Raw genomic sequence first — 13071 nt, forward strand, 5'->3', positions numbered from 1 at the left:
TGCACATACTCTTAGACTTAAAAGGGCAGAATCGCCCACGGCACATTTTTTTCTTAGCGATTCAATCCGGATAATTTGGGTGGTACCAAACTAAAATAAAGAAGTTTAGAGGGGGGTGGGGGGTCTGGATCGTACTAGGATTGCATATATTTCCCGCTCATCTAAATCTTACATTTGCGATATCAAAGTTCCTAAAGACCTGATAACTCTAACATTGACTGAGAGTAATGAATGGGGGTGGAAGGGGGCAAGTCTAATGTAGTTTACTGCTTTCAGCCGCCTTCGAACGTCGAAGCCGAACACGCCTGGAAGAAGATAACATCGGTAACGTCGTCGTTAGCACAGAACTTATCGGAACAGCTTCGTCTGGTTCTCGAGCCTACGCAAACGTCGCGTCTGAAAGGCGATTACCGGACCGGTCGGCGTATTAACATGCGTAAGGTGATCCCGTACATCGCGTCACAATTTCGCAAGGACAAAATCTGGTTGAGACGGACGAAACCGTCGAAAAGGGAGTATAAGATCGTGCTGGCGATCGACGACTCCTCCAGTATGTCCGACAACCACTCGAAGGAGTTGGCTTTCGAGAGCGTGTCGTTAATCTCGAAGGCTCTGACGTTACTGGAAAGCGGGCAGCTGTCGGTGTTGAGCTTCGGCGAGACAACACGAGTGTTGCACAAGTTAGTGGATACTTTCACCGAGAAGAGTGGCGCGAATATATTGCAAAATTTCCAATTTTTACAACAAAAAACGTGCGTGGGGAAATTGGTGGACTTCGCAACCGAGATGCTCAATTCGGCACAGGGTGCTAGCAGCGCGTTGATTGCAAAGTTATTAATTATTGTTAGTGACGGGCGAGGGATTTTTTCCGAAGGTGAAACCTACGTAAATCAAGCCGTTCGTCGAGCTAAATTGTCGAACATTTTTATGGTTTTTGTTATTGTTGATAATCCCAATAGCAAAAGTTCCATTTTGGACATTCGTATGCCTATTTTTAAAGATGGAAAATTGCTACGTATAGAATCTTACATGGACTCCTTTCCGTTTCCATTTTATATTATTTTGAGAAACATTAATTCATTGCCTAACGTTTTAAGTGACGCATTGAGACAGTGGTTCGAAGTTGTTTCAAATATTGATAAGCAGTGAAATAAATATGTTGTTAATGCTTCTTAAAAATAGAATATGTTACCAAAAAAAACAGCGTAATAATTTATTTGCTTATTGAGGTCATTTATTTGGGTCGTCGATGGTAATCAGGTAGAGCAAATTGTGTACTGACAGTTGGGGGGTGTCATTGGTGACAATTAGCGTTTTATTGATTTATTTAGCCTATATTTTTCCATTGAATATAATGAACCCTTACCCAACATTGATTTTCTAGTGCATTGCATGTCTGGGCCCCACTTGTTCTTAGAAACAATCAATATTGTTATTTCCTTTACTACGAAATAGCAAACAAATTTGTCATTTTGTTGTGTAACTCGCGCCCGTCTAGTACCTAGTGAATATGTGAGAAATAACAAACGAAATGGAGAATAGTGGAAAAACAAATGCATTGGCTTCAACGAAAGTAACATCGCCATTTTATGAACCGCCGCCAAGGAAGACCAGTGCGGATATTATTAATGAAGCGAAAGCGGCAATTAAAGGTGAGACTCGCTCGATTTTTGAAAGATCTTAACTGTCTTTGCTATAGATTCCCAAATGGTCGACAATTCTTTTGCGTCTGCTTCCATTAAACCATTGCAAACTCAACGACCGTTCACTCCGCGCGAAAAGGAAAGGATTTTGTTTGGGCATAAGAGAAAGTCAAATAGGCCTCCTAGCTCTTTCAGGTAAGAAGTTTATCGTACCAAGAGAAAGGTTCAAAGACCTTAAGATAAATGAGTTGCACTCAGCACCTAATCAATATTTTTAATTTGGTGTATTCATAATACTCTTTTTTGCATAATTTTTGTAGTTCATTAGGAGTCAATTTAGTTAAAATGAATTGCGCAATTACGAATTTTGATGGGAAATAAACTGTCTGAGTGATGAGTGTCAGTTTGTGTCTTTTGAGGCATTTAATATGAAAATAATTGACTCATTTATCAAACAAAACATGCAGCTATCTCTAAGATCATTTATAGGTGTAGAAATTACTATGTTTTCTATCTATTAAGATGAGAAAACTAGGTAATAAATTTTGTCGAAGTTCTTTCATAATTCATAACATGTTTTAAACTGATGAAGGTGACTGTGACGTACTTTTTCGATCAGACTTCTCAATCAAACGTTGTAGACTAGAAACCAATTTCGAAAAAAAATTCAAAGGGCTGTAACTTTTGAACTAGTAGCCCAATCTTGGAACTGTTGGAAATATGGATTTTACAGGCCACATGGGCTATAGGAACATTTTTCTTCCGGGGCGATCTGGAGAATTTCTTTTTCGGTGCTCAAAAAGGCAGTGTGTTATAACTTCCTTTTTACCAAAATCGCGTACACCAAAATTTCTTCGGGAAAACATTTTCTTATAATATTGGGTGCGCAGAATGCCAACAGATTCTTTTCAAATTGAAATTGTATTTTTAGGAAAAATGTGTTACTGAACCACTATGTGTGATATATTTACTGCTTTCCATTTGAGTGAAAGAGGAGCTCTAAGCTGTACCGTGCACGATGCCCTGTGTTCCTTTTAAGAAAGCTTCGAGCTCTTACGCGCCCGAAATTGGATTTCCCTTGTCCCCTCATGCACCACCTATTTGCTTGGGGCTTGTAACACTTTTGTGGTTATTTACGTACTGTGAATGTCAATTCAAATGTGTTAAAAATGAACAACTTGCAAAACGAGCTGCTCCGAACGAACTGCACCAGAGCTTCACGCACTCAAATGGAAAGCAGTAATTGTTGTAAAGAGAAAAAAAGACGTAATCTCAAAATGTGAAAATTCAAAATGGCGCCCATAAGAAAAACTAAAGTTTCCACGTGTTTCTCCGTCATCTTGAAAATTATTAAAAACAGGATGCCATATTTGAAATCTCCATTAAAAAGTGTCCGAATAATGTGTTAATTAGAAATGTCTACTACGATTAGTTTATCATAAAAAAATTAAAAACGAAAATCAGATTCTTATTCGGCACGAAAATTGGCAACTTTGCCCCCATTTAACCAACTTTCTACCTCTTAAGATAAGTGAGATCCCCATAGTGGCACTCGAAAAATGGACACCGTGTATAAGTGGTGTCATAACTGTCAAAATTTGTTCCTCGAAAGTAGCCATCTTGAATTATTTTTAACATCAATTCTAAATTAAACGCATCAAAGATAGTCACTTTTATATAAAACTTTTCGATGATATGAGAATTTCAAGGAAATTACCAATTTTAGTTTTTTTGAATTTACGTCGAACCTATTCGACATTTTGAATTTCCACAAGTAAATTTTAAATAAGCATCTAAAACTGCAAAACATTGTCCATTTAACCAGTTCTCTATCTTTAATAATAAGAAAGTTACCCATGCAATCCCACGCGATCTGGGACGCACTGTATATACACCACGGTAGAGAAGTCCTGCACACCTTACACTCCTCGGCGCAAGCGCATCGGGATGTAATCTTGGTGCTCAGGCAATAATACTGGACTTCTCTGCCTTGGCATATAATGTACTATTAAATACTTCCTTCAAACTTGCAAATAAGAATCCCCATCTCACTGCACTATATTGCCCATATTATCAAATTAAAAAGAAAGTTGACTTATGTTCATTTTTAGTTTGAGATATCTACAGGAGACCGACTTTAACACAAACACAATAGCTGACAATGCAGACAGTGAAAACAATACAATCTGCACCATTGATAAAGATGCCCAAATTACGAAGAAACAAAACGCATTTAAAACACAGAGATCAAACTCGCTATCGAAAATAGGGGACGGCAAAATTTTCGATGTAGGATGCCACAAAATCAAACTACCAGCTCTCGATGCGCTAAAAGTGGTACAAAAAAAGGGAATACACAAAAATACATTTTCGTTGGACAATCGTGAGTATAATTCCACTTACGCCCCCCCCCCACCTCTCACAGTTCATTTCTAACGTTCTTCTCCCGAACAGTACCCGAGGAGTATGAAGAATCCGTCGAGCCGCCCGTGGTTAACCGAAACGCGTTCAGCTCCCCACAGGAGCGGACCGATTTCAACGAGAACTCCCCTTTCGGTCGACCGTCGCAACAGCAGAATAACCTGTCCCAGTGCCTTTTGCTGGGCGTCGAAAATTTAAATAAACTGTTTGAGAATAAACAAATTGTAGAAAATTCTGAAACACTCTTTGTAAAAACAGGTTATTTAAATAATGTAACGCGAACAGAAAATGAAAAGTCGTCTCTAGATGTTTACAAAGAGAGAACGATGGAGAACATAATCGAATCGTTATCTAAACACCATAAGAATGTGAAAGACGAGGTAATAGTGCAATCGTTGCGCGATTTATACGATTGCATGGAGCAAAAGAAGTTTCTTTCGACTTCTGTCGATTCGAAGACAAAGATTTGTATTTTGAAGTGTCTGTACAGGTTTGTCGAGTCGCCGAACGAACAGCTCCTGTTAAATATTGCGAGGATTATTTTGGCAGTAAGTCCTGCAATAACATCGAATATGGCAGCTATTGTCTTTTGTTTTAGTTGAAGGTCACCGGCAATAATCTAAGTGGCGTCTGCAAGTTGATATTTAAAGTCTCCAAGAATGACAAAAACGACTCCCTGTTTCTAGAAGGAAATATTCTGGGTAAATCAACAAAGAGCTGTTTCGTTTGTAATATTTGTTTTAGATTTGTTTGTCGACGCGTTGGGACGCTCTAGCCCTCTCGACGACGGAGAGGCGTGCGTGTACGGTTACGGATCTGTCAAGTTTTTAACGATGAATTCAAAGCTACTCAAAAAGATTTTGGATCTGGGCATACTGCAGCTGATGGTCCTCCATATCAAGATTATTAATAACGCCGTGAGTATAAGACAACGCGAGAAAATTGTGAGGCTAATTCTCCGTTATAGAGACAGGAAAAGGTGCACATTCCCGAACACACCGAGCATGCGCTGTTTCAATTGACGGGTGGCCTAAGGAACTTGGCCGCCGATGAGAGTGTCTATGACGAGTTTATATCGACCGATACCGTATTCCAGCTCTGCACCACTTTGGAGTTGTTCTCATCCAACTTGGATATCGTCAGCAACATTTCGAGAACGTTAAGGTTGTATATTTAAGCGCGCGTAGCGATGACTAACTACATCTCGCAATTTACAGCACAATTTCGATGAACGACAATTGCTGCGATAAAATTGGAGAGTTTGCCGAAATATCGAAAATATTTGTCAAGTTATTCGAAAAATATCCGGGGAACGAGGAAATTATTGTAAGGTTGGCGTACACCTTGGGGAATGTACTTGCCAAATTGGACAGTTCGCGTATTAGATTCTTTCACGAGAAGAACTCAATTTCTTCTCTAATTAGCTTGTGGAAGATATATTTTGAGCGGACGCTGAAAAATTGCTCGTTAAAATTCGATACTGAATGGGAGTCGACAAGCAACACTGAAGATGTCATGATAAAGGTAAAGTGGTGGGTGGGTATGTGGGCCACATTAGTGCCATAATATTAAAAATAGGGCGGGGATAAGAATTCTTGCAAGACACAGTCTCACAGTGCGGCGGAAGGCCGCAATGGCGCACTTGTACATATTTTATTAAAGTCACTAAATGTAGAAAGGACCGCAATCCATTGGGCTCGTGTGTTAGAGAGAGAACGCATGATTTTTGCCCAAAAATGGCGGAAGTTGTTTGGAGATATGGTATATATACATTGAACTATATACTCTGTAACTGGAACGGCATCGCCCGTAATCAGCCATTGCCAGGGGCCGTGGCGAATTTTTGTGAGAGAGAGATGGGTAGAGGTATGTATCCCTTACCTTGTTCCACTCATGTGGGCTTATGGGATGGTTTATACTACGTCTTACATTTTGCTTATTTTTGTCTAAAATAAGTTATTAAGAGATTTGCAAAAATGGTCATGAATTATGTTGCATATACGTGCAATCATTTTTATAATAAAAATTCAAATATTCAATTTCATGGGTACGTTTTGATAACATTTTTTAACCTCGACGCGCGCATTTAATATTTTTGCGTATGACGGCATTTGCACCGCTCATATTTCTTTACTAATGTACCTCACACTCATTTATACTGTCCTTATAAATGATAATTCTTCTTTCCCACTCTTTAATACTAATTCAATAGGGCATTCCACTCGCTAGAGAGCATCATATGAAGAAAAGCGTTAACGCCGCCAAAACCTATAAAGCCGTTTTGACTTACTAATTTGAATATGAAGTTCCTTATTATTTAATTTTTCACTGAACGTTATTATTGATACTGCTCACTAATGGGGCGAAAAATACCTTTAAGGATTGATTTTTTTATTTATTGCCGATTCCTTCGGCCTACAATGAACTGTACATTAGGAAGCGTCAATGTGTAAAGATAAAATATAAAAGCATACACATATCGCACAGGTATATCACAAAAGTTAAGAGTAGAAAATATCACGGTTTGCATTTTCTACATCCATATCCATCCACATATGATACTGCCGATGGCACCACCACCACGTACAACTGGTGTATTTGGTAGTTACGTTGGCGGTGTGAAGGTATAGTTCCGAAAACAAAGGATCCATCGGGCTGTTGGAAAAATTCCAGTCTCATACGAGAAACAAAGGTTCCATAAGACCAGCATAAGACATTCATATCAATTCGTTTCCATCTAATGGCAATGCGGTGACCACTACGAGTAAATTGATTCCTAAACTCATTTTATTCTAAAAAAAGTGCTTTTTTTAAATTTACGTTTACCTCGACGCCGTAAAGGGTACGTTACAAACGAACACAACCAATGTTTATAACTTTATTTTACGTTAATAAGCAAATGGAATGCGTCGAGCCACCATGAATGACATTAGTTGACATTATACTTGTAACTTCAAGAATCAAGTATGTGAGTGTGTGAGTGAGAAATGGCGCAGTTTACCACATTATTAAGTATATATTTTAAGATATTCCATTAACAAATAGATATTGGCACTTATAAAAGCATCGACAAGCATTTATCTTTATCTTTCTAAGGCCCCAACCTCCCAGTTTATTTACTTATCTGTATTTTTAACCAAATACGTGTGATCGCTCCTGCATATGCAATACAAAACAACGTGCCAGACAAGGATGAGAATACCTACGTTATGCTGGTTGCCTAAAATAATTGCGGCACGCGATTTTGGCGCTCGATGCCGTTCCAGTTACAGAGTATATAGTTCAATGTATATATATTTATATAAAACATGACAGTACTATGAAGTTAGGTTATAAAAAATGACAGCTATTCAGATTTTATTTCTCAATTTTTTTAAGTTGGCAGCAAATTTGCCCAAAAATGGCGGATGATTGCGGTACTTTCTATATCTAGTGACTATATTTTATTTAGGAGTTAGTACGTGGCGACATCTCAACTAAACTTGCTAAACTATAATATAAAAGAAAGTGTATTGATTAACAAAGAGATGGCGCAATTGTACCTATTTTAACCGATTTAAACTAATTATTCAAAAACCGGGGCAGTGAACTACAATTTCTTTACAGAATTTGTAAGACTCGGTACATCTCAAACTGCCATTTAAGAAAAATTAAGTCCAACGTGGGTATTAATCGCATAAGTTTAAATGATTTTTCTGAAGGAGTTAGTACGTGGCGACATCTCAACTAAACTTGCTAAACTATAATATGAAAGAAAGTGTATGGATTAACAAGGAGATGGCGCACTTGTACCTATTTTATTTAAACTAATTATTCAAAAACCGAGGTACTGAACTACAATTTCTTTACAGAATTTGTAAGACTCAGTACATCTCGAACTGCCATTTAAGAAAAATTAAGTCCAACGTGGCTATTAATCGCATCAATTTAAATGTTTTTTCTGAAGGAGTTACACGTACGTGGCGACATCTCAACTAAACTTGGTAAACTATAATATGAAAGAAAGTGTATGGATTAACAAGGAGATGGCGCACTTGTACCTATTTTATTCAAACTAATTATTCAAAAACCGGGGCAGTGAACTACAATTTATTTACAGAATTTGTAAGACTCGGTACTTCTCGAACTGCCATTTAAGAAAAATTAAGTCCAACGTGGCTATTAATCGCGTAAATTTAAATGTTTTTTCTAAAGGAGTTCGTACGTGGCGACATCTCAACTAAACTTGGTAAACTATAATGTGAAAGAAAGTGTATTGATTAACAAGGAGATGGCGCACTTGTACCTATTTTATTTAAACTAATTATTCAAAAACCGAGGTACTGAACTAATTATTGCAAAATTTGTTTGATCACAAGTATTTCTGATTTCATTTGTTAGTATTTCAACCATAGTTCCCGTCAAAGGGATCTTTAAGCTTGTGAGAAGTGTGCTACATTTAGTATTTCCAATTTCAGATCATTCGAATCGTCGCCAATATTGCCATCAACACGGACATAGGAAAATCTATGAACGAGCAGTACGGATTGCAATTAATCGACGAATTCTTAAAGGTTTTGATTAGTAACCCGTTCAAAAAGAACGACGAGCTTATATTATCGGTCTTGAGCACACTAAACAATTTGTCTTATTACTACACGGCCGAATTCGATCGAGACATTTTTCACATCAAACAGGTCGATATAATGGAAGGTACGAACTGTAATTTTCTTCTTGCTGTATCTAAATTCTACTGTTGTAGCAATAAGTGAATACGTAAATTGCCAAAATGTCGACTGTGTCATCGAGGCCATACGAATATTAGGGAACTTATCGCGGTCGAAAATTACGCGTAGTTACGTGATTCAAAAAAACATCTTCAGTCAACTTATTAAGATCTTGGACGAAGATAATTTAAATCTACTAAAAACGACCGTTGGTGTCTTTGTCAACTTAATGGCGGACAACAAGAATCGTGTACTGTTCAAAAACAGCGGGGGGACTGGCAAACTAATACGGATACTTAACCAGTATGGGTCGTACGACTGGGTGTTGACCATGCTCATCTGTCAAGTGTTGTGGAACTTTTGTATCGACACCGTTAACTTGTACGAGCTGATTTCCGATAACGAAATGCAACAGTTGTTATCCATTTTGGCAGACTTTTTAGGTGATGCCATAGAATCTTGTTGTACGTTAAATCGAGTCATGCTTGTAGATGAAGAGAAATTGTTCGGTATAACGGATACAAACGAAGACTTAGAAATTTACTCTGCGCCTGATTACATGATTTGGGAGGAGTTTGCGAATGTCGCTACAAACTTACTGGAAAAAATCGAACATTTTTTGGACACTTTGGAGCAGATAGAGTCCGCCGGTAATATTAAAACGAAGGATTCGAATACAAATCTTAGTTTTGCTGCGTGGTAATTATATAGTAATAGTGCATACATTTTTTATTAAAGATATTGTTATTGGTTGATGTTTGATTAATAAATTTTAATAAAAGTATTTATTTTTAATTGCCAAGTCAATACATTTAACAGGAATTTTGGCTTTTCAGATAAAAAAAAATTATTCATAACATCTGACGATTGATATTATTAAGAACAATCGTTTTAAAAAATAATTGAAATAATTGTCGAGTTGTAAAAAGTGAAATAAAACATTCTTTGTTCGTATTAAATTTAATTCTCATTGGAATTTGAATCAAATATAAATAGGTAATTGTAAAGGATAGGAATTCTATTCCATTCGCAGGGGAGCCCGATTGGGCAGCACTTAGGCACACCTGAGGCCCATTGTGCCTACCCCCTTTCTTTCGCAACTGAGTTCAGAGCCTGTTCCTCCGCTTAAGTTGCTTCACCCTTCCCGGTTCCAGATAGCTGTCTCCAAGAAGTTGATGTCTGTGCCAGATCAAAGCGTCACAGTGACGACCCCACATGCTCTGTAGTTTCATCCGCCTCGCAAAGACCTGGACGTGGGCTCTTCCAACCTTACTTTTTTCCAAAAATCGACTGCACCAAAATTTCTCGGGAAAACAATTCGTACATTTTCGATCAGACTTTTCAATCAAAAGTTATGGACTAGAAACCAATTTCAAAAGAAAATTCAAAGGGCTGTAACTTTTGTAACCTTTGGATAATATGATCCCGATACAGAATGGCAAATTTTTAAATCGAAATTAAGCTTTGAAATAACTCATAGTGATAGAAAAAGACCTCTTCGTGAGTTCTGTTCTCCTAGTAGCAAGACACCTTTTACGTAAGTTTGTCTACAAAGAACAGGTGTATTTGGGACTGAAAGACCTCCTTTCACGTTATATCTTCCTGATACCTACCAAATTTGCAAGTGTTTTCGGCAAAGTGCGAAGGACCAGGTGCTTATTGTACTGTAATCTTCCTATCAGGTTTGTTATTGGGGAGGAAAATAAAGTACCAACTTCTGTAAATAATTTTTATATTGAAAACTGTACAAACAAAATAAACGCATATTCTGTTCCGAGTGAATCTTGAGAGTAAATGCAGCCCATGGTAAGCTCAGAAATCTGGTATCAGGAGAATATAATGTGCGAGGAGATCGAAGGTTAAAATAAAATTTAAGTGAGGTTAGGTTAGCGTGCTAGTTAGGTTAGCTCAGAAATCTGGTATCAGGAGAATATAATGTGCGAGGAGATCGAAGGTTAAAATAAAATTTAAGTGAGGTTAGGTTAGCGTGCTAGTTAGGTTAGCTCAGAAATCTGGTATCAGGAGAATATAATGTGCGAGGAGATCGAAGGTTAAAATAAAATTTAAGTGAGGTTAGGTTAGCGTGCTAGTTAGGTTAGCTCAGAAATCTGGTATCAGGAGAATATAATGTGCGAGGAGATCGAAGGTTAAAATAAAATTTAAGTGAGGTTAGGTTAGCGTGCTAGTTAGGTTAGCTCAGAAATCTGGTATCAGGAGAATATAATGTGCGAGGAGATCGAAGGTTAAAATAAAATTTTAGTGAGGTTAGGTTAGCGTGCTAGTTAGGTTAGCTCAGAAATCTGGTATCAGGAGAATATAATGTGCGAGGAGATCGAAGGTTAAAATATAATTTAAGTGAGGTTAGGTTAGCGTGCTAGTTAGGTTAGCTCAGAAATCTGGTATCAGGAGAATATAATGTGCGAGGAGATCGAAGGTTTAATATAATTTTAGTGAGGTTAGGTTAGCGTGCTAGTTAGGTTAGCTCAGAAATCTGGTATCAGGAGAATATAATGTGCGAGGAGATCGAAGGTTAAAATATAATTTTAGTGAGGTTAGGTTAGCGTGCTAGTTAGGTTAGGTCAAAAATCTTGTATCATGATAAGGTTCGAGGAGGTGATTGAAGGTTAGGTTAGAGTGCTTGTTAGATTAGGTCAGATTAGTTTGGGCGTTTTAAATTTTTACAAATTTTGTATCTATCCTAACGCACATGAAACTTAGCTCTCAAAAGTCCTTAAAATGAACACCCATTTATAATTCTTATTTATTGCGGCGTACTCTTATGGCGATTTAACTCGTATATTGCGAACAGATGCTTTATTAAAATCGTCAAAAAATCTGTACGGACGGCCGTTCGTTCACTCGCCCTGTCCTATGGCAATCCAAAAGCGCTGACGAAAAGGAATAATACAGGAGCGAAAAGTTTAATTTTCTAGTTTCGTGGTTTACTTCTTTGACAGCGAAAGGCACAAATCCCAAAATGTTTATAGCCTTGCCTGAGTTTTTGGTAATATTAAAATAATCCAAGCAGAATACATTGTTGTGACATCTGTCTTTATTATATGGGACTAACATTTTAACGATAAATGCAGAACACTTTATTACCACCATTATTTTAGTTGCAAACTATACCTCAAAGATGTCGCCACACTTTTCTTTTTATATACTTTATGAAACTAACAATAGATGTCAGAGCGATGTTTTTAACTAGTTTTAACCATAGATATTTGAAGATATAACCTCAAATGCATAAATTTTTGTTTATAATCAAAAATTAAACTTTGTTATCATTCCTTTCTCGCTTACAGGTTTAAATTGTGGAACTGGCAACTGGGAGGGACAGGAAAGCGGGGCAGACGCGGGCATTGCGGAAAATGATACTGATCGCTCTGGGTCGTCCGATCGGAAGACTGGTAGTACTTGATGGGTGAGAAAAGTTAGCATTGAATTCAGACAACACAAATTGAAAATGGAAATGCTTTGTAACCAAAAAGCAAGACAAGGTGGAGAACTCGCAGAAAACCCATTCAAACGCAATTCAAAGTTCTCAACGTTAAAATTGGAACGATTACATGATTGCAGCAGTTACCGATGGTGTGAAACTATATGTTAAACAATTGAGCCTTGAGTTCATTCGACAGAACTAAAGTTATTAAAACGGTAGTGAAATTGGCGATGAAACGGAGCGAAAGTGTTACGCAGTTTGCAATCACGAAAAAATGTGTTGTTTGTGCGATCTTCGTGTGAAAGTTGTTGTAAAATGGTTCACTTTAATGTACCTGTATTGAAATTGTTCTTCCAAGTACTTTAAATAAACTCCCATGCATAAGAAGTTACGAATTGCAAAACCAAATGTTCCGTTTTCATTTCATTGAGCATGATGTGTTGCCTGCAAACCAGGCTACACAATTCTCGAGTACCCATATTCAAATTTAGGGATTTGCTTTAATTTTGATTATCCCCAATTAAGTACTTGAAGGACACCGTAATGACATAAGTGCTATTGCTACCCTCTGCCGAAATGTTACAAAATAGTGATCGAAACGAGCCCTTTTTTGCATAAAGGACTTACATTTGAAATCATAACATTCCGACATCTAACGTTAGTTTAATGAACTCGAAGCTCGTGTTTTAAAAGTAATCTGTTTTGTGCCAGTGGTGACATCTGTCCCTAAGCTTAAGCAACTAATATAATAATAATAAAGAGGTGCCCTACATTGATTGGTAAGATTTGAGTCCGACTTAATTACGCCAGATGTCGGAACGATATTTAAGATCAACTTTTAATTATGGAATAAACTAAA

The 13071-nt window shown here is 37.4% G+C and overlaps 1 protein-coding gene across 2 annotated transcripts; it reads left to right on the forward strand.

Moving 5' to 3' along the window:
• Positions 1 to 1394: 1394 nt before the first annotated feature.
• Positions 1395 to 9520, forward strand: LOC116180741 (armadillo repeat-containing protein 2-like). 2 transcript variants are annotated; one of them, XM_031500861.1, is made up of 12 exons: positions 1395 to 1652; positions 1700 to 1838; positions 3755 to 4026; positions 4098 to 4322; positions 4371 to 4612; positions 4663 to 4765; positions 4809 to 4981; positions 5032 to 5228; positions 5282 to 5588; positions 8522 to 8756; positions 8806 to 9213; positions 9262 to 9520. In XM_031500861.1, exons 1-12 carry the CDS (start codon positions 1532 to 1534, stop codon positions 9471 to 9473), a joined length of 2634 nt encoding a protein of 877 aa, XP_031356721.1. In that variant the 5' UTR covers positions 1395 to 1531; the 3' UTR covers positions 9474 to 9520. The 2 variants fall into 2 exon arrangements, with proteins under 2 accessions (XP_031356721.1, XP_031356720.1); XM_031500860.1 differs by having other exon boundaries at positions 4098 to 4612.
• The last annotated feature ends 3551 nt before the right edge of the window (positions 9521 to 13071 follow it).

The sequence above is a fragment of the Photinus pyralis genome, unplaced genomic scaffold (genome assembly GCF_008802855.1).
Source record: "Photinus pyralis isolate 1611_PpyrPB1 unplaced genomic scaffold, Ppyr1.3 Ppyr1.4_LG9, whole genome shotgun sequence".
Classification (NCBI taxonomy): domain Eukaryota; kingdom Metazoa; phylum Arthropoda; class Insecta; order Coleoptera; family Lampyridae; genus Photinus; species Photinus pyralis.